This window comes from Calypte anna, chromosome 20 (genome assembly GCF_003957555.1).
Source record: "Calypte anna isolate BGI_N300 chromosome 20, bCalAnn1_v1.p, whole genome shotgun sequence".
Lineage (NCBI taxonomy): Eukaryota > Metazoa > Chordata > Aves > Apodiformes > Trochilidae > Calypte > Calypte anna.
Genome location: NC_044265.1, coordinates 9550801 through 9571914, shown reverse-complemented (window position 1 = coordinate 9571914; position 21114 = coordinate 9550801). Strand labels below are relative to the sequence as shown.

The 21114-nt window shown below is 42.0% G+C and overlaps 1 protein-coding gene across 1 annotated transcript in view; it reads left to right on the top strand.

The window, feature by feature from the left end:
- Window positions 1-17758, top strand: part of BMP7 (bone morphogenetic protein 7) — a 43654-nt gene extending 25896 nt beyond the window's left edge. The window contains exons 3-7 of the mRNA XM_008497841.2: window positions 8186-8334; window positions 13019-13216; window positions 15157-15233; window positions 15788-15898; window positions 17166-17758. Coding sequence (XP_008496063.2) covers window positions 8186-8334; window positions 13019-13216; window positions 15157-15233; window positions 15788-15898; window positions 17166-17315 — 685 coding nt within the window. The 3' untranslated portion in view covers window positions 17316-17758. The remainder of the gene's footprint in view (window positions 1-8185; window positions 8335-13018; window positions 13217-15156; window positions 15234-15787; window positions 15899-17165) is intronic.
- Window positions 17759-21114: the final 3356 nt, after the last annotated feature.

Here is a 21114-nt window from a genome sequence, read left to right as displayed (position 1 = left end):
GAAACCTTTTCTTGCACTAAATGTCCTTCCTTATCAGATGTCAGGGAAGTTCTCTTTCAGATCCTAATTGGCAAGGTAGGTGCTCACTAGGAAACTTACAAACAGACATTTATTACCTTAATTTTAAGATGATACATCCACAGGTTTGTTAAAGCCATGTGTAGAGAGGGCTTCAAGGTACAACTTAACAACTGCTCAGAGCATCAAGTGATTTTGCAAACTGTCTCCTTCACAAATTCTTATTCCTAAAGGAAAAAATGTATGCAAAAGGCAGGCCTTTGAACCACAGACTGGAAGAGGTGAGGAATCTTGCTAATTATACAGATGTTCCAGCTACAAGATCAAATGCAATTTTACTGCATCATATTCACCACAGGAACACTCTTTTTAATAAAAGTTCATGTGTGTTCACCATTTGCATACATTTTGGCACAGACAATGGTGAGTTTTGAACAGTTTGTCCTGAAAAAATATTCCTGTTGGTTTGGATTGACCAAAGGTAAAAATATTGTCCCTAACGTTTGTAAAAATATTTGCTCTTTTTCTGCATTTTTCCACTGACATTTTCCAAGCAGCTCTGTCACAGACCAGTCATCCAAGTCAGTGTGTCATTGGGCAAGTGGAGAAAGAAAACAAACTCTCTCCACTGTTGATCAAAAAACACCCATTCACTTTGATGCTTCCTTGGCTGTTTGTCTCTTCCTGAGCAGGCTGGAAAGTCAGCCCCATCTGACGTTGTTAGCAACAAGAGCAAAACAAAGCCAAACCCTCCCCCCAACACAGGCAAGAAAACCTTTGCTTGCCTTTGCCTTTGGAGCTTCCACTCCTTACAGTACAGGTACAATGGCCAACAAAAACCCAAATGGTTTTCCCTCTCCTTGTGCTCTTATGATAAGTCGAGGGCAGCACTGGGACCTCCAAGAACATTGTTGGAATTGTCTTGCAGAGCCTGAAACACCAGGGATTCTCCTGTGCCCCCAACAAGGTGCACCAAAGCACAGCAGCTCAGTGGCTGCATTGCCTTTCCAGCATAAGCACAGCTCCTTGGGCCCCCAAACCAGCACGGGATGCAGCTGGAAAGCCCAAGCTGAGACTCACAGACTTTTTTCTTTGAGGGTAAAGAGACAGCTGTAAATGCTGAAGGCTTGATTTTTTGCTTACACCTCAGACAGACGAGCCTCCAGTTTGAAGGGTGAGATGGCCTGCCCTGAGTTCAAATAAACCATAACTACCAGCAGTTCAACAATTAATCACTTGCTTTATGAGTTCAGACAGGTTGGCAGGTATCTAACCAGCAACATCTCTTGTCTACAATTTATCGTTGGTGAAAAGCACAGGCAGAGGTCTTTCCAGACAAACAGCTGTAACCACAGCAGACTATTTCTGAAATCCTGCCCCTCAATAATACTGACATTTGAACACAGGGTGGAGGCTCTCCTCCATCCTCCTGCTCAGTTGTGGGCAGATAGATACCTAAAAACTGTGGCATTAGAATGAGAGCCCAGCCCTGTCCTCTGTAACAGCCGGGATGCTGCTCTGGACTTTAAATAATAGAAATTATATCTCTGTCAAACTGAATTTATTATTACAGGTGTTTACAGGGGAACCAGACTAAATTCTTTCTGTCCTTTCCAAATCTTTGAATGCATTGCAAGGCAAGCTTTTCAAACAGGCAACATCCCCTTTATAGGAAGGCACGTACAGCATTCTTTAGGCACAAAGCATCAGTTATTCACTTTAGGCAAACAAGTACATTCATGAACAAAAATGTTCCTAATCATAAACACTGCGAAAACAGTTCCTGTTTTGACTAATATAACATGTCTCAAAGCTTTCGTGTGCATAAAGTGAAGTCCAGTGACTCATGTCCAGCTTCTGTTTGGTCTTGATCACCCCAAAGCCTGAGAAAGAGTTTTATAAAGTCAGTGACTGGCTTGAGAGGGGTGCTGAGCAGCAGGATGTGAAGTCCCTGATTGTGGTCACTAACCCTGTTAGTGGGAACTAAAAGTTACCACGAGGGAGCTGGGTACTGCTCAAACCTCCATCTCCTCCTGCCTGAGCACTACAGGAAAGCAAAGCCAACTCCAGTCTAGGGATCACACATCACAAGGCACAAGGCTATCTCCAGGGTTTTGAAGGTCATTTATCTCAGGCACCTAAGCATGCCAAAGTAAAGCTTATGGATGTGAGCCTGAGAAAAATGAACTTTGATACTTTCACAATGGAATAATGAAATAGTGTGTGAGCTACTTTGCAAAAGAAATATCCATTACCTTCAGACTTTGCTGCTGTTGTAAGTGGTGACCAGAGCAAGAATTTTAAAGGGACTCAAGAGCTGAAGATTAGTGGAATTTCTAACAGCAGCTAAGCAGGTGGGATACCTAACTCCTACTGCAATTGCTATAACTCGTGTATTTTCAAGGAATACCCATGGAGCTCTGGGGCAGATTATCAGTCAGGGCATCATCCTCAATTTATTAACCTGAAGCTGCAGAAGAAATGCAGACTGTGTAACTCCCCTCAACAACAGAGGTCAATCCTGCCCATCTGTCTGCACCTTCAGAAGCAAAAATACCTCATCCCAGAGTTACATCTCCAATTTCATTGGCCCAGCACTTGCACTGGAGAGTAAATCCCAACCCCTTTGAAGTTGATGGGAGTTTTGTTACTGGAGAGAATAAAGCCAGGTACTTGACCAGGCTTTGGTAATTGAAATGTCCTTGCTCCATATTCACTTTGTGGCCGTTATGGATTTCACAGGCTTCAAAGGCAGTGACTGATTTGAATGCTCATGTTACCAGCCCCACAGAAAAATAAGATCTTGCAGGATGCATTCCTGGGTTTGACTTGCAGCTGGAATGCTTTAGTTTGTGCCTCAGACTATACCACTTCTGCACCAGGATCAAACCTGAGCCCCTCTGCAGACCCCTTTCTCCAGTTCACTGGAGTCTGTTTCCATGTTGTGGGTTGAAACATGAAATCCTAGCTTAAGAAACACTTAGGCCCACCCACCCTGCAACACAGATGTGCCTTCTTTTTGGAGCTTTTTAAAGTACCAGTGTGATTGTTCTAGGGATGGTGCAGCAAAGGATGCAGTTTCTTATAGTGTTGTGCCCAAGCACCGTGACAGCATCTGCAAGTACTTCAGCAGCATCTAGAAAGGTACTGACAATAGGTTTCATTTGTTGTTACTTATTTGCAAGTCAGTGGATAACTGTACTCTTATCCTCTTGAGAACAGCAGCAAAGGAACTTAAGCATGGAAACCCTGTAGCTCTCCAAGAAGAGAGCTGCATCCAGTGATCTCTTTCAGAACCTTCCTAAAAGCCACTGCTGCTTGCAAAACCTCTGAGAAATCCTGAACTCACTTAGCAAGGCACAAAGCTTCACAGGCACTTGGGTAGCTGCAGGAGGCATTTTGCATACCCTGGTGGGTTCTTGCTCAGCTCAGTGATGCACTAATGAATAGTGATTCCGTGCTGAACAGAAACAGCTGTATAAAGTGACAGAAATGTATGTAACCTCATTTCTCTCAGCACTGCTTTTACAAGATGTTTCAGAATTAGGAAAGATGTTGCCTGCAACAAACTCCCACTGCCACTTTTAATCAGTCTCAGAAATCTCAATGTCATCCTTCTCAAGCACCTCATAGGAAGGGGAATACAAATACTAGAGGCATAAAAGACAGAATTAAGAATCTGCTGAAATGTTATTTTAATTTTCCCTAGGATTCAACAAAATTTACACAGATGTTTCACTACAGCACAGCCAGTCCTTGGAAACCCCCTCCAGCACCCTGCATTCCCTGCCATGGCCATCCCTTCACCTGGAGAAGCCCCCAGGCTGTGTTTGGGAAGGGAGAGGCAGAGGGAAGGATAAGCAGGGGATCCCAGGCACAGGGAAGGGAAGGTGTGGGAGGAGGGCTGCATCAGGTCCATGTACAGAGGGTGTTGCAAACATGCCAGGAAGAGGCCCAAGGAGATACTGGGGCCCTCTCTAAATAGGAAAGTCTGAAAAATATTTTCCTAAGCTTGTCTTTGGACAGCTGCAGCTGACTTTAAGCAATGACACCAAACAAACTGGAAGCTGGATACTGCAGGTTTTTTTAATCCAAACAGATGTCTTCAAACCCCAGATCTCCTCTCACCCTCTCAGGTTGCCTTTTCTTCCTTCTCCTCCCTCCACCTGCTCAAACCTGGGTGACTATCCCCCCACATCAGCTCTGTCCTTGGCTGCCTGTTAGTAAACACCATGCCTGTGACCCAGACAGCCCTTCTAGGGTCAGAATACCAGTCCAGAGTAGAGTTATGCTGCTGTGGTTCATGTGCCAAGTCAACAGGACATTTAACATATCTGTGCCTCAGGTGTTTCCTTAGTAAACTTGGTGTTTTATGGAATTAAGAGTGAATAACAAGTATGGAAAGCAGCTGAAGGGCTGAAGCTGCCAGAATACTCTGTGTGTGTGAGCAGGGCTGTAGAGGATGGGTGACACAAGTTGGTTAAGAAAGGGAATCAGTGGAAGTGAAAAAGAATGGAAGAAATTAGGTTTGTGGGAGTGAGTGGAGAAATAAGAGGAGGCAAAATACAGAAATGGCAAATTTCACCAAGAAAGGAAATGGTGAGGAAGAGATATGACCAGTAGATATATTTTTTTGACTGTTTCTAACAGGGGTTTCTCTCCTTTCTGTCATCCAGCACCCAACACTGCCAAAAGTAGAGAAGTGCCAACCTCCTGTCCTCATTTTAAGCTCCATCGACAGCCTGATGTTTGAGAAAACTGAGCTGAAAACCCTAAGTTTTATCATTGCTAAAAACTTTGACACTCTTGCTGATAGAAATACTTTGAACACTGAGCCATTTTGATGTGGTCTCAGCAAAACATACTAGTGGTCTGGATCCAGACTTCATAATTTATGTAACTTTAATCTAGATATTAACATTTCCATGTCCCAGCTTAATTTTCTGTAAAAGGAGGATCAAGTGCCTCTTCCCATTTCTTGATTTTTTAGGAAGTTCAGTACAGTTTCTCATATGCTCCAAAGTTCTGAAATGAAGGTATTGAATGCAGGGCCAAGGAACCAAAAGGCATTTTTGTCTCCTAGTTGCAGAGCCATAATTCACATTCACAGCAATTCCCTCCCATTGGTAGGTAAAGTACCAGGGGGTGAGTCGTGCACTAGAAAACTTTTCCTTTTGTGCTTAAATCTTTATTTCAAACCTAATAGCCAAAGCAGATGCATTACACTTCACTAGCACTATTTAATGTAACAACTCATTAGATAGGAGCCCTCAGAGCAAATTTTGTTTAAATCTAACAATAAAAACATATTATGTCTTGTCCAACAATTATGTCTAAGGGCTTGCTGTCTCTTAGCTAATGATTTAGCCCTGTTTGCCATAAGTCTTTGCAGAGCAGGCCCTTTCACTTAAAAGGAAGTTTTTCTTTTTTAAAAGAATGAAAAATTTCTTTTCATCAAAACAAGCATCACAATCTCAGGAGCCCCTGCTTGCAACATCAGTCAGGTTTCTCATCCTATCCATGGCCACTGCTGGTGGGCCAGAGTGGAAAATACCAGTTTAGAAGTGCTTGAACTTCTCCAGAGAGCATCTGACACAGGGTCTTTATGGGTCCATATGTTCCAAGCGTGTGTGGGAAGGACATTTCCCTTTTGTGGGTCCCTTTGATCTCCCTCACTTTAGGCTTCCCCTCCAGGCCTATTGTTTGCACATTTCTGTAACTACAGGAAAATAAACGCATTGTACAATTGCCCAGCCTGACTCACCCTGGTACTTGATGCTGTATGTTGTCTGGTTACCCTGATTGCATCATGTCAGCATGGGAAACCTAAAGGCCGGGTTTTCTGAGTAATACTGCAGTTGAGCTGTAGCTAAACCCCCCCCAAAAGTTACCATTCTTGTTATTATCTTCAACCTGCAAAGTATAAGGGAGAAAACCCAAGCAAGCCAAGTCCCTATTAACCTTGTGTGAATCATGAGTTCCAGTCAGGAGCCATGCTTAAATGATGCAGTATGTGAGTATAAAAACCCTTTACTTCTGGAAACTTGGACTCAGCCATTGGGACGGGCCAATCCCTACTACTCCCTCGTCCCCAGCTCCTCTGGGATGGGTTTTGTTCAGTGTGTTGTAAACAGGGAAGGGCGGGAGGTGTCTGTGCAGCTGCATCATGCACAGCGGGAACGGGGCCATTGCTTCTGGGTGGGGATGAAACCCCAGGAAATTTGTCCCCCAGATTGAGTTCAAGCATCATACATTCCTGTAACCAATATGTGTGTGTATCTTCAGCTGTCCTAGGTGCAAAAGCTGACAGAGCTTCAGAGAACATCACAGCCCCTTCCTAAGCCACCCACTTTGACTGCCCAAACCAAAATAGTCCCCATAGGATCCTCTTTGTGTTGGCAAGAAACTCTTGCAGCAAGTTCAGTTCTGATGAAGTTCAGCTTCTTCCACAAACCAAATCTTTGTTTAAAGGAAAGTAAAACTCTCTCCTGTGCCTACTTCCATGGCTGGGCTGTGCAGGACAAAGGGAGGAAATGCAATTGCTACAACCCCATGCCTGCAAAACATCTCTTGCAAGCATCAACCCTTGCCTCCTCATTCTGAACTGAGCTGGTACAGAAAGCCACTGATTTCCCTGAGGCTGCCACAGGCAGCATTAATTGCACCCTCACAGCCTTGGCTGGTGCTGCGTGTTCAGCCGTGTCCCATCCAAAGGTTAACAGCATTGTGCATTGGTAAGGAAACAACAGAATCCTCTTACACACACTGGGTGATGTGCTCACGTGCTCTGAGGGAGCTCATTTCAGAAGTTTAATTTCTTCTAAGCCAGCCCAGAGCCAGAGGCGATGACATCCATTAGCTCACGGAGGAAAACCATCATCTCTTATACGCCCTGGCCCACAAAGGCTGAAAGGAAAGCTAGATAAAAAAACATTGCAATAAAACTCCATTTCTGTTTTGAGTCAGCTGTGTGGGACAAAAGCCTCAAATTTCTTGATATCTCACAGGAAAAAGAATCACTAAAAGCTCCAAGACAAAAGCCTCTATGTCTCCAGCACATCTTAGATTCCTTTTTAATCTGTCGATATTTTGTGCAAACATGAGGCACTGTGTAAATTAAGTTAAATATATATGTAGATATATGCACTGACAAATCAATGGTGACAAAATTAATAAGGTCTTCTTTAAGCTTCGAGGACATGATTAAAGGGTTTTCCAAGGATATTTCTTCATTCAGAAGGATATAATTGCACTTAAACAAGTTATCATGTTTGTGCACTGTAGGTGCAGAAGCAGCTCTTACAGGACTTGTCTAGACACTTCCACAGTTTCTTTGTTCTCCTTTTAAAGTTATTTTTTTTTAAAGAACTGTACAACTCTCCAATTTTTTTCCCCACTATTTTTGTCCAAGTCTTATCTCCTAATTTCTGGTAAGAGAAGATTCCTTCCTTTAGAGAATCTGTGTTTTCTCAAATTTTCATTTTCATAAATTTCCCAGGAAATGTTTTGTAAATCTAGAATTATTTCACCCTTTTCAAATGTCCAAAGTCCTCTCTATTTCAGATCTTTCTCATTTTCTGGTATTAATTCTTCAACTAGAATAATTCAACAACAGCCTTTAAAAAAATTAGGCAACAAATGGATAAGAAAATTGCCATCCAAAGTGATGCAGATCTGTGCCTGTGCAGTGGGTTTTTGCCTCAACCACCTGTAACGTCAGACAAATAAATTGAAAAAACAATTACATATGTTAATGTACACACACCAGTGTTCCAGCTGGCTTGCACCAGTGCTACAATTATGCACAAAAGTCAGGAAATGATGTGTGGAAAGGGTAATGAGCAGCATTGTCTGCCCAATTACCAAGTTTGCATATGCAAACAATAATTTTGCAAATCTGTGCCTGGCAAGCCCTTTTTGCTGCAGTTTCATCAGCAGCTCTGAGGTTAACTGTAACAGCAAAGTAACCCAAAACCACCTCAACTCTGCTTCAACCCATCCTCCCTTTTTTAAGGAACAGGGCTTTATCTGAAGGTGATTAGATGGGAAAGCTGCCCAGCTCCAAGCAGGCGTGTTGCCTAAAGCATGGATGTGAACGCCTATAGAGATTCCAGTGGAAAGCCTGGTAACTGGGAATTATGCTGTTGTTTTTTTTTTTTTTTTTTAGGGATTCAGATTTGTTCCTGCTCGACTCTCGAACAATCTGGGCTGCAGAAGAAGGGTGGCTGGTGTTTGACATTACTGCAACCAGTAATCACTGGGTGGTAAATCCCCAACACAACCTTGGCCTGCAGCTCTCTGTGGAAGGCATCGATGGTGAGTGTCAGACACCAAGAGCAATCAAACAGTCTCTGATTGAGGTGTAGGATTCCCAGCCAGGGAAGCCTTAAGCACTCAGTGCTCCTTCCTTTGAACGGGAGTCTTAAGTGCATTTTTCCTGGATTTGCCTAAGAGGAAAGTAATAATAACAGTAAAATAGTAGACATATTTCAGGTTGAGGGCATACTCAAATGCTTTAAAGAGACTGTAACCTGTCTGTGTCTGCAGACATTTCAGTGTTAGCTGTGTACATATCCCTGTCAAGGTTTATATTTCTTGTGCAGGTAGAGCAATCCAGTTGAGGTGAGTTAGAAACTTTGCTACGTGTGAAGAGACAACTGAGTGATGTAGAAGGCTGGTGCTAATTAGCAAAAAATTTACGTCAAACTCAGGAAACACCTAGGAATCATTTCAGTTTCCTTTGTGGCAGTAAAAATTACTGGTAACATTGTGCCTGGTCTGGATTCTAAGGTCTGCACTATGCTTATGGTACAAACCCCTGAGGTTTGGGAATGGGTGGGAAGACCTGGCTTTGCAATATCTCCCAAAAGGATGTGTTTAGAATCAAGTGCAGAATTTTCTGAACCAGGTCTTAACTAAAAAGTCATACTGCTTTGTCTTAGAGTTAAGATACTGATGCTCACTTGGAGACTTGTGCAAGGAAGCCAAAGTATTCTGCATCTTCCCAGGACCTGGGATCATCTGAGACTGCAACTGCCAGGCTGCCCCATGGGAGAGGTTAAGGAAAACTCAGCTCAAAACTATTACAAATACTCTGAATGTAGTTATCTGAGGACATTCTTTCACTCTTCAGATAGACATCTATGATATCACTTGCTACTGGTTGTTACGCAGTCCTCTAAACACTTCCAGCAAGGAGGTATTTTGCATAAAGACTCTGCAAAGCAGTTTTGAAGGAGGTGACCTGCAGAAAAGGGTGATGTTACTCATGTGAGACCTGCACACACAGAGGTGCACAGGGTTTGTTTTAACCTGCCCTTTTTGAGCCATCACTGGCTGCAGAAACTCAAACACAGGTGCAAAGCAGGAACTTCACCATGGAAGTTACTCGTCCCCACCCTAATGACAGATGCCTTTTCTCACCTTTGCATAAAGATTCAAATTCAGCCTGGTTTACAACTTTGTCTTAACTTTTAAAGATAAAACAGTAAGGCAAATTAGCAAGCCAAGACTAGCTTAATCTGTTTTCAAACACTTGGTTTTAGTTTTCAGTTTGCCTCCTAAATTAAATACTTGGAAGCACAGAAGCTGTGTCCATGATGATGGGACATTTGTTTGGTTCTGGTTCACACATAGGAAAACCATCAAGATAGAGCCCAAAGTCCACAAAAAGTGGCAGCTGGAAGTAGGTTTAATATCTCTAAGCACTATAGGCACTCACACTCTTACACCAAAATAAAGCTTTCTTATCACTGTCCTCCCCTAATCCTACCTACTTATTTTACAGCAAAAGACAATCCTGTTTTTCAGCACTAAGGAGGAAGGCAGATGATTTATGAATGTTACAGATTCCAGTGGAGACCTTTCAGGATCCTGCATCCAAGGAAATGCTCAGACTTACAGTAACTCTGCTCTGCTGGAGCAGTCAGGGATGGATCCTTAAAAGTATACAGCCTGATCTATCACAGATAGAGCTTGCAAAGACAGAAGTTCCCACTTTCAGTGATAAGTGAATTCTTATCTCTTATTTGACTCCAGGAAAATTAGTAATCTGGTTTCTTTTTATGTTCCTGAAGAATCTAGTCAAGTGTGTAAAGGGTTTAAATGATATAAAAAGTAACTGGCTGCTTTCTCAATATAGATTAACAAAATACTTAGAAGTGTTTAAAAAATAAATAAAAAGTTACAGGACCCAATTTTTGCTTTTCTTCTGTAACCAGGTCCCCTAGCAGCACACCTTTATACTCGCAGCTCATCATACTTGTACATTTTTTTCTATTTTAAATTGCAAGGATGTGTCTTTCCTTGCTCCACAAGTTCACATTAGACCAACTGTATGAACTAACAAGAAAGCTGCTTTTATGCCAACTTCATGAAAATCATATGCTGCAAACACAGCAGGAGTTTGATGCCACACTACATGCTCAGGCAACCCCCAAAGCTTAAAGTGAATTAGGAAAAAAAATTAAATTTTTTTTTTCTTTGTACCTGCCATTACATCTAGAGATCTCCAACCACAAGGACAAAACAGTCTATGTAAAAACAAATCTGACATAATGAACACCATCCAAAAGAAACTATACAAAAGAAATTGATTTAACTTATCTTTTTATTTCTTTATAATCCTGCCAAATAAGTCTATCAACATGTATTACTAGGGTGGAATCAAAGGGTATTTGTTTACTCTTAGAAAATGGGGATCAGTTCAAGCAGCAAGCTAAAGAAATGTCTGAGTGACTCAGGAGCCTTCACTGAGCTCTCAGCCCAGCACTGAGATGCCTTGATGCTCTGCAGCAGCAAATGGCAACAGCAGCTGCCTGCTTAGGTTTATTTAGATTATTACTTAAGAACCCATTTCTGACAGTATTAAAAAAGTAGCTACATAAAAGCAGATAAAGCCATACCCTCTGGTTCAAGAGCACAGCTTCATTTCTTTTGGGAAAAGTTTGTCATTGTCTACTGCGGACTAGACATATCCTTGGGTTTAACCTTGCTTTCTGGATGGACAGGAAAGTTAGAAAGGTTCTCATCTGTATTGAAAAGAAACATGCTATTTACATACAGAGCACTATGTGCCTTTTTTCCTCTTAAGGAAACATTGCCACCACAGTGGTCCTGGATGTGACATGTTGGTGTCACATGAGGAAATCATTGATCAAATGCTGCTTTTTGCTGCACTAATGCAAACCCATTAAACATCTGAATGTGCAGCTGGGTCCCCTCCCTGCATGCTGCTGACCTTGTCGCTAGGGACATGGCAAAGGTGGAACACTTGACCCTGAGCAAACCAGAGCCATAGATGTGCTTGCTGGTTTAAACAGCTTTGGGAAGCAGAAAGGCTTCTTTGAAGGGGCAGGAAAAGCCAGAGGAGCAGTGCTCAGTGAGGTCCAACTCCTGCAGCTGAGCCTGTCTTCAGGAAATAAGGCTTCTATCTGGCAAAGCCTGAGCACAAGTGGAACTACTTATATATTTAGAATTAGCTACTTGCTGAAGCACTTTGTGGGCTCAGCCTCAAATGCTTAGAAAGAAAACTCTTTGGATTAGTTTCCAGAATGGAGTTTAAGCAGAAAGTGAAGTGTCCACATATAAATCTATGTACATGAGTTTTTGCATCTGCTACGTTCACCCCTGCTTTCCTGCTGCCCTGTTTGAGATGAATTTCACTTTATCTAGTTCAGAAGGCTCAGCCCAGCTGCATGTGCTGTGGGACCTGGCCACACCAGGCACTTCCAGCTGCCACACTCCCCCTCCAGCACCTCCTGAGTCCTCTCCACAAACCCCAAACATAGCAGCTTGGGACTTGCTCACTGGGCTGCACACTTTTAGAAAGCTAGAGAATGGACTCCAGCTCAGGCTTTGAGCTCAGCCCCCTTTTCTGGGGCTGTCACATTTACCAATCTTCCGGTAACTTGCAAGAGCAAAGATGGAAACACTTCCATAAAGACAACAATTTAATATCCTTGTCATATACTTCACTCATCTTAAGACTAGCAGCTATAGAACATTACCTAGAAATAAATACTTCAGGTTACCTGCTGCTTCTCACACAATAGTCACAAACCAGTAAGACAAGGAAATCTTTGTCTGGGGTCCCTTGCCCCTCACCTGCTCTGCTCTTGGGGCTTCTCAAAGTGTCATCTTCTGTGTATTTGATTTGTGGCTGACAAGGCCCAACTGTGTCCTTAATAAAAGGATCACAAAAGCCATGGCCATAACTTTGACTTAGCAGCAGTACTCAGTAGCTTGTAACAGAATAACCCTGGGTATAGCCCCTCTATTTCCCAGTAGCACCCAGACACCCTTTAGAGGCAACAAGGGGAATAGATTTGCTACTGCCACCCACTTCTTGTGTCTCTTGTATATATTTCATTCTACAGAGAAAACACCTAATCTTTTACCAAAAATAAGAATATTTTAAAAGCCCAGGATGAAGGAAGCATGAACAGTAATCAACAGTTGTAGAACGAGGTTCTCAGGTACAGTAGTGCTGAGATAAGAGCCATTTTGCTTATTGCTCTAACATCTGAAATATTTGTTTCGCAGTTACAACATATCTGGAACTCTGTCAGCATTTCATACAAGGCATTTTTATTTTAACTTAATAACCTTCCAGTGGGAATTTAGTGTTCCTATGGGCTGAGTTTTATGGCTAGTTTTATAGGATCACTTCAAATTATATGTTGGTGAACTTAAAGAAACCCCTCTAAAGAATGCAGGAAAAGTTAATGCTAAGCGTATTTAGGGTAAAATAATTATATATAGGGCTATTTTATGTAACTTTTACATGCAGATTTAAAATGAAGTTAGCTGTGCTGAGCTGCTCTTGTCAGAAGCAGCTTTGCTGATTAGGTCCAGGTCCTTGGTGGATCAATGCATACAGATGTGCCTAGGGATCACCCTTGCCAGCCAGCCAGCAGCTCTGCTCCTTGTTATCCTTACTATGTCTGCTGAAAATGAAAAATTACTGCAGGGCCTCTAATCAGTCCATTCTGTTATTAAGGGCAAAGCATCAATCCCAAACTGGCAGGTCTTATAGGAAGGCACGGCCCTCAGAACAAGCAGCCCTTCACAGTAGCCTTCTTCAAAGCCACCGAGGTCCATCTCCGCAGCATCCGCTCCACGGGAGGGAAGCAAAGGAGCCAGAACAGATCCAAACCACCAAAGACCCAGGAGGCTTTCCGGGTGTCAAACATTGCAGGTACAGTGTGGGTTCTGGGGCAGTGTTTTGGGTGCGGGGTAATGGGGGAAAAGTTTTTCCCACATTTGTCTGTTTCTCGTCTTTTCTGTTTACTGCTTGTGTTCAGCTGCGGGTTTGAACCTACTTGGAATTAAGGATTGCTTAAAAAAAAAAAAAAAAAAAAAAAAAAAAAAAAAAAAAAAAGATGGATTTGAACCAATGTTAAACTGAGGGATTCCTTAATCCAATTAAAAAAAAAAAAGCACCTAACCAGAAAATCTCCTTTTGTCCCACAAATATATTCTCATTTTGAAATGTAAGATGATTACATTAAAGCAATGAGTAAGTGATCAAAATTATAATATATAAATATAAAAATAATAAACATATAAAGTTAAATTATAGTATATTTCAGTGGATCTGAATCAAAGTGCTGCAGCTTTCAAAAATTTGTGATTTTAACTTTTTCTCCAAAAGAAGGTTAGTAGTCCCAAAAGTTTTGCATGGAAGAGGAAAAGCCATTCCTAAGACGCAAGTGCAGGAAAAATGAAGTTATTTTGGGGGGAGCTCTGCTTCCTAATATGGAAAAAAACTCCAGGCATTTGAAATAGAAATGTGGCTTAATTATGAGATACCTCAGAATAATGGGCCCTTGGTGACCTTCCTAGCAGGAACCACAGCACCAGGCAAGCTCTGCAAGGGCAGTGGCAAATTCCAGCTCTATTTCTCCAAGTGTTCACTGAGCAGAAGGAGAGCTTGCAAGAGGTGGAAGGCAAAGGACAATTTAGGGCATAATAATCATCTTATGCAACTTGCCTCTGGCTTTGGCTACTTGGGGTTACCTGCAAGGCCATAGGAGAACTCTCTCCCATCAGTCTTGTTGCAGCTTCACAATATTTAATCAGGTCATTCCTCTCCTAGACCTAATGATGTTTTTTCTGCAGCCCTGTTAATAGGGGTGACTTCTCTGTTCTACCCACATGTGTTTTTCTATACCTGTCACTGAAATCCTTAAGTCTCTTAAAATGCTTTGCAATGGCTTGTATTTCTGACCTCTGGGTTTTGTAGTACCCTAAGCATAGATGGTCTGCATTTAAGTCTGCATTTTTATCACCTATCTGCTCTAGAAATTCAACTTTTAAAATATGGGTAGTGGACAAAATATTTGTCATGTCTGTGAGTAGGTTATAAAAGTCCCTGTAACCAATGTCCTACTTGCATCTTGGGGACCCCATGTTGAGTTAATGTCCAACAATAAGAGTTTAAAAAAAATATTTCCTGGTACTTCTACTTGGGTCTCCAGCTCAGCCTGTAGGTCCAGGATGGACACAGCTTTTAAAATGTGGTGATAGGTGTGGTTGCTCAGATCCAGAATTCAGACCCATGCTTTATTCCTTTGGCTTCAGGATTGTCACTCATTGTGAGAACTCTGTAATATGGATGCAGCTGCACTGGACAGAACAGATTTCATGTTATCTTTATGTAATATGTTATCTCTGCAAGTCTGAAGATGCAACCTTCACCAGTAATGCGGGTGATTCAAAGACAGGAATTTAGGAAATCCTTTAAGGGTACTGCTTCCTATCACTCCTTCCACTGGTTCTACTTTTATATAGTAGACAATAATCAAGAGAGATCTGCTTTTTTGCTAACAGGAAGCCCAGAAAAAACAAAGCAAACCAAACCAAACCAAACCAAACAAAACACAAACAAAAAACCCCACTATTTTCCCAGACCTTTTGTGGCTTTGCACAAAAAGCCAGAGGGGCTTTTCATATGTACTGAGCCCAGACATTATTTTATTACTAAACCAGCAAATGTTAAAAACCAAAACAAAACAACACAAACCAGCCACAGGAGCAACAGAAGAGCAGTGAGGCCTCAGTCCCTGCTGGGGCTTTGCTGGGGGCTGTGGGTGCTGGGGCAGCTCAGCCTCATGGCACCTTTTTCTCCCTGTGCAGAGAACAGCAGCAGTGACCAGAGACAAGCCTGCAAGAAGCACGAGCTCTATGTCAGCTTCAGGGACCTCGGGTGGCAGGTAAGGCTCTGTGTGACCAGGCTGTCAGCTGAGCTGCCCTTGCACATCACTTACCCAGCTGCTATAGTGAGAGCAAGCCAATAACTCAGTAACTGCTTTTTTTTTTTTTTTTTTTTTAAAATCCCCGGGGAACAAAACTTAACATACTGCCTTTAGCATGCTTAAGAAGTGCTTTTGCAAAGTTTTGTATACAAATATTTAGAGTCAGGCTGGCTAGAAACTCAACACACTTAGGTCCTTTTGAGAAACCGTGGCTCTGAAAGTCTTCTGGCATTGCTAGATGCACACACAGCTCTCTATTTTCATCTATCAGTTCTTTTAGATCTGGTTAAAGACACTTTCATTTCTGAAAGCTTGTACCTGGCATTTCAGTGATGGGGGAAGCAAAACAACTGCTTAAGAGGTGTATGAGGTAGCATTAGCAAGTCCAGGGTATCAGTTTTTTATTTTGCACTAACTGTGAGTGTATGAACTGACAATTTCATGTGCTGCTTTACATTTTTGTTTCACTGAACAATATTTCTCCACAATCCAACATCTTCAATGTAACCAAGGACTGGATCATCGCTCCGGAGGGCTACGCTGCCTATTACTGTGAAGGAGAATGTGCTTTCCCCTTGAATTCCTACATGAATGCTACAAACCATGCCATTGTGCAGACACTGGTAGGTGCATTGTAGCTCCTGGTGGAGTTATATCTGCTAGGTACTACTCAGGACTAAGTTTATACACACACAAAAAATCTCTAAGCTAACAAGAGAAGGAAGGTCTGCATGAGCTCATCAAGATGCCTGCAGCATCTGGCTCAACATGTTTAGCCAAGTGGCCTGAATTAATAGTTGGCTAGGAATTACCCTGTCTTTGCTGCAAGTATTGACATGCTCTCTCTAGTTTAAAAAGGCCCTAAGATAGACATCTGAGCAGTGGTACAGTCCCACTGCATGGGAAGGAAAGAGCAGAACTTGAGACCCACTCTCAGCACCTCTTGGAAAAAGGCCCCACAGGGTGCTGCTGCAGAAAGGGGATCTGGGGGCAGACTGAGGAAGGGGTCAGTGATTCCCAAAACTGCATGGCCCAGCTGCTCTGTGGGTGTGTTTGTATTAAGAAATTGTGCAAAGATGTCCAGATGGGAGCCCTGAGCTGGTTGTGTCCTCATGACACAGTTGCTGTGATGAGAGGGGCCAATGGTCAGGGGCTACCCAGCCCCAGCTGTATCACCAAAACCAATGCACCACAGCTCTTGGCATGGCCCAGAAGGCACACTTGTCCCAAGTACCCCAGCTATGCAATATCCCCATCTGACCTGCCTGGACACCCGCCCTTGCCCAGCTCAGGTCCAGCCCAGATCTTCTGTGAAGATCTGCATTTCACAAGGAGGCTCACTCCACCTTTTCATCTCCATCTCATGTCCTGAGCACATCTAAGGACAATATTGAAAAAATCTATTAGGAAAACCAGCTGCATTTCTTCCAAGGGAAGAAATATCTGTGTGGTTTTCTCCTGGTAGAGTGCTTTTTATTTGCTTTTCCTCCCTCTCCTCAGAGGTCCCACAGCAGGGAGCACAGGGGACCCAGAGACCTTGGCCCCAGCTGAGTCTCGGTGCTGCCAGATGCAGGGACAGGGGCCCTGCAAAAAACCTGCACACCCCACAGAGTTTATCATAATTGGTACACTTCTGCAAAACCCTGCCTTGAAAAATGGGAATTTTCTAATGAAAACCTGCTTCACTGAAAGATTTCCAACTAGATCTGACTTGGGTGTGTGCGTCAGCCTCTGTACATGCAGTGGACATCTCGAGCCATTTGTACACAAAGCCAGGTGTTCAAAACATGTCTGAGTGTGTGGAACAGACAGAAGGTTGCCTGGGAAAGAAAATATGGGGGAGGAAAGGGGAAAAGTAAATCTTAACATGCGTCTGCTTTCATTCCCCAGGTTCACTTTATAAACCCAGAGACTGTGCCGAAACCCTGCTGTGCTCCTACACAACTCAATGCCATCTCAGTGCTCTATTTTGATGACAGCTCCAATGTAATCTTAAAAAAATACAGGAACATGGTCGTACGAGCATGTGGCTGTCATTAGATTGGTAGGAAAGGAAAAAAAAAAAAGGTTATTTTTAAGGATTGGTTTTTGTACGGCTATGGGGGGGAGGGGAAAAGGTTAGCACTCCAGCAACGGGTTTCAAAAAAAGTCTAAAACAGTTTTTAGGACCAGGCTTCTGAAAGTTCAGACAATGGAACAGTTTCTGGATTTAAGTGGCATTTGAACATATTTTGTTTTAGTTTATTGCAGACAATGAGCTTGTAAACTGAAACAAGCCAGAGAAATCATTTAAAATCAAATCTGCCTACAAAATTGGCTCCTCCAATACATACTTTTGCAAATGAGTCTTTCTGAAGATTGCAAACTCACCAATGTTGATTGTAAGTTAAAAAATAATAATCTGTCCAAGGTGAGAATGTGCCGTGACTAATAAGCATGTGTAGTTCCTGTAATACAGTTTGCAATAAAATAAGTGATCAAAATATACCTGGAGTGAACAGGTATTTTGTTAGAGAATTATTACTTTGATCCCTCTGTTTGCTTTTGCTTATGAAATTGAAACGAAGATAAATTACATGCAATTTCCAGTTTTAAAGTATAGCAAGTTCAAAGGACAGTTTAGTCTAAGAATAATAATAAAAAAAAGATTTTCTAATTAGAAAAAAACTGAAAAAAATAATTTCAAAGAGCAAGACTTTTTGGGTATACTTTTTTGTTGTCACGAGGAAAGAAATTTCCTCCAGCAACCGGAAAGAATTCGAATTCACTATGAACTCGAAACAGGAAAGCAGCAAAATGTTTAAAGTCAGGGATTAAACCTAACGTTTAGCTGGAATATTCAAAGCAGAGTTGTGAAAGCCAGCTAAAGATCCTGCTCCTGTTTGGAAAATGTCCATTGACTTCACTGAACAAGTTCCAACGCCGTTTCAAAAACGTGGAGACCCAAATGCAGGAGGTGCTGTGAGCTGGGCCATACACCCAGCACCACACAGACTCAGCTAGAAACAAGCTAGGAAACATTACTTCCCAGGATCAGTGTTTATGGTAAAACTCCTGCTCTACTACTTGCTTCACCTTTTAAAAAACCCTAAAATAATAAAACCCTTTCAAGAGCCACACCAACAAGCTGGAACCAGGAGCAAGGAAATGTCCCCTCAAGGCTTTTCTTTTTCCTCCTTTTAAAGTTACAGGTTACACAAACATCACACTTATGTAATTAAAACTCAGTTAAAGTTGTGAATAAGAATACAAAGTAGCAGTAACCAATCACAAACCAATTCAACACTTTGGCATAAGTTGCTATTACAAAAGGAGGATTGACATAAATTTGACCAGACAGATAAAAAAAGAAAATCCTGTCTAATAAAACACCAGGTTCTCAGCACACCCAGCTCTAAATCTCCAAACTTCAAAAACCTAAACCTCCAACAGATGGGTCCAGAACATAATAAATCCCTGGTGGTGGTTCTCTGTGCAGTGAGTGGATAGGGTGATGCAGCTGCAGTGAGGACTTGGCTCCATGTCTTGTCTTAGAGAAGAGTTAGAGAAAGAAGATAAATTAGCACAACTGCCTGATTCTGGAAATCAGTCACTGCTCTTCCTTTAAATCACAGACCAAATCCAGACCAGATGCCTCGCTTTAAAAAGAACAAGCAAAGAAAGAAAGAAAAAAAATTACTGCCTATGAAATAAATTGGAAACTTGTTTCTGATGATCTAAATCTAATCTCATTTAAGTCAATTGGTGTTTTCCCATCAGTCTTCTCAGTAGCAAGATTAGGCTCATGGGAAAGTGGAAGCCATGACACTGGTAGGGTTTGGCCAGAGGCCTCGGTGTGCACTTGCCACATTGCCAGATGTGCTCAGTTTCCAACCCAGGCAACTCAAGCATCTGCAGAAGCAGCCTGGTCTCAGCACCCACACTCTGCAAGCTTCCTAACTGCCCCAAGGTGGGACCTGGAACAAACAGCTACAGCCACCAGAACAACTGGAGGCAAAAGACCATCTCTGTCTGGAACCTGCAGACAAGAGCATCTATGATAAACAGCCAAGTCACAGCTGCCCTCAGCATCTCTGAGTGAGGAACTGAAATCCTACAGATTGGAAGCATCTTTGGACAATGTAAATACATCAGTGCCTCTGTAAACCTCCTAAAGGAAATCAAGGTGCTGCCTAGAAAGTTCAAAAAGCTAATCAGGCCTAAACTTCCACTAGTTAATAGTCATGGATTAGTTTTTCTTGTGGGTGTTTCAGTGTTGGTGGTCACTGCATTGGTGTATTGCATTTTTTTTTTTATTAACTTGGACCACAGTATCTTACTGTATAAGATTCATATATTAAATGTTATGTGGGGATTGTTTCTGGTTTGGGTTTTGTTGGTTTGGTTTTTTGGGTTTTTTTGTTGTTTTTTTTTTTTAACATTACAGGATTTCTGTTGCTAGGCTCAACATCAGCATCACTGTTTGTACATTTTTATGTAAATAGTTGTCACAAGTGGAAGAAGAATTATTTATTTCCATCTCTGAATTCCTTTTTGGTCACATCCAGGAAAAATTATTCTCAGTTCCTAAGCACATTTGTTTCCTTATTTAAGAAGATATTTATTAACAGTTGGCAAAAATGCATACATGTTTCTGGTTCTTTTCATAAAGCAGCTGTCAGAAGCCTTTTGTACAAACTAGTAAAATAAATCATTACAACTTTACAAAAGATATCCCAACAACATTATGTATCTGTGTGGTTATTGTCCCTATATTTGTAAAACCTTTTTGGCTGGGGAATATTTCATCTTGAGCCTCCGTTTTCATGCAGATCAATCTCTGTGTATGGCACATGTTGCTATTTGATGCAACTCCTTGAGTCCAAACACAACAGAGAGGAAAGAATACAAATAAATATGAATATGTTTTGCAGACTGCACTGCAAAGATCCCTGATTGAATTATAGTGCAGCTGTCAGCAGCTGTTTCAAAGAAGCAGGGGGTAAATTAGTTCTGTTTACTGCTAACATAGTTCAGAGATTTAGTCATCCCAATAAAATTATAGAGGCACAAGAAAGGAAAAAAGAAACTCCAAAGAAACATCAGCCAAGAAGCTGACATTTTCTAATTTAGATTGTTTTAGCATATTTCAGAGATGCTGCTGGCATGAGGTTTCCTACTGTGGATACCACACCGCATTGCTATGGAGGCAGCTGAAAAAAAGAAATGGTCTAAATCCTTGTACTAACTAAACATTTTATCTTCAGGGCATAACAGCAATTTTGGGGGTTTGTTTACTTTGAACAGCAAGCAGAGTTGTGCTGGTTTATGTAGATGTAGTTGCTGATTCAGAGGCTCATATCACCAGAGTTTTGCAGTTAACTGCAATGTTTCACAAAGCAATTACAAATTCACAAGTAGCTTTGCTTCGTGCACTGATCTGAAGTCCAGCAAAACATCTGTGCAAAGACCCTTATTGACCTAAGCTTGGGGTTTACATGCTCAGACTGATTCTAAGAGGAAGATGATCTGGTATTTCTCTGTATGGTCCCATTTCTCTGCATCTAGACCTACTGTAAGTGAGAGGCATTTCCAGCAAGGGGAAGAAAAACTCTTAATTAAACAAGACAAGAAACAAAATTGACAAATCATCCTGCTTTACAGTGCCAGTCTTGCAGCCAACAGAAACTTTATCGTGCACTTCAACACATCCAGCCTTATATCATGAAATATCAGTTGGTTTCCAGCTCTGCCACAAACACACACAACTTGCTGGGGATGCTTCCTAGCAGCTTTCCCAGCCTGGGAGCCAAAACTCCACTCCCGAGCGGGCTGCAGCCTCCCCTCGGCCCACAGCATT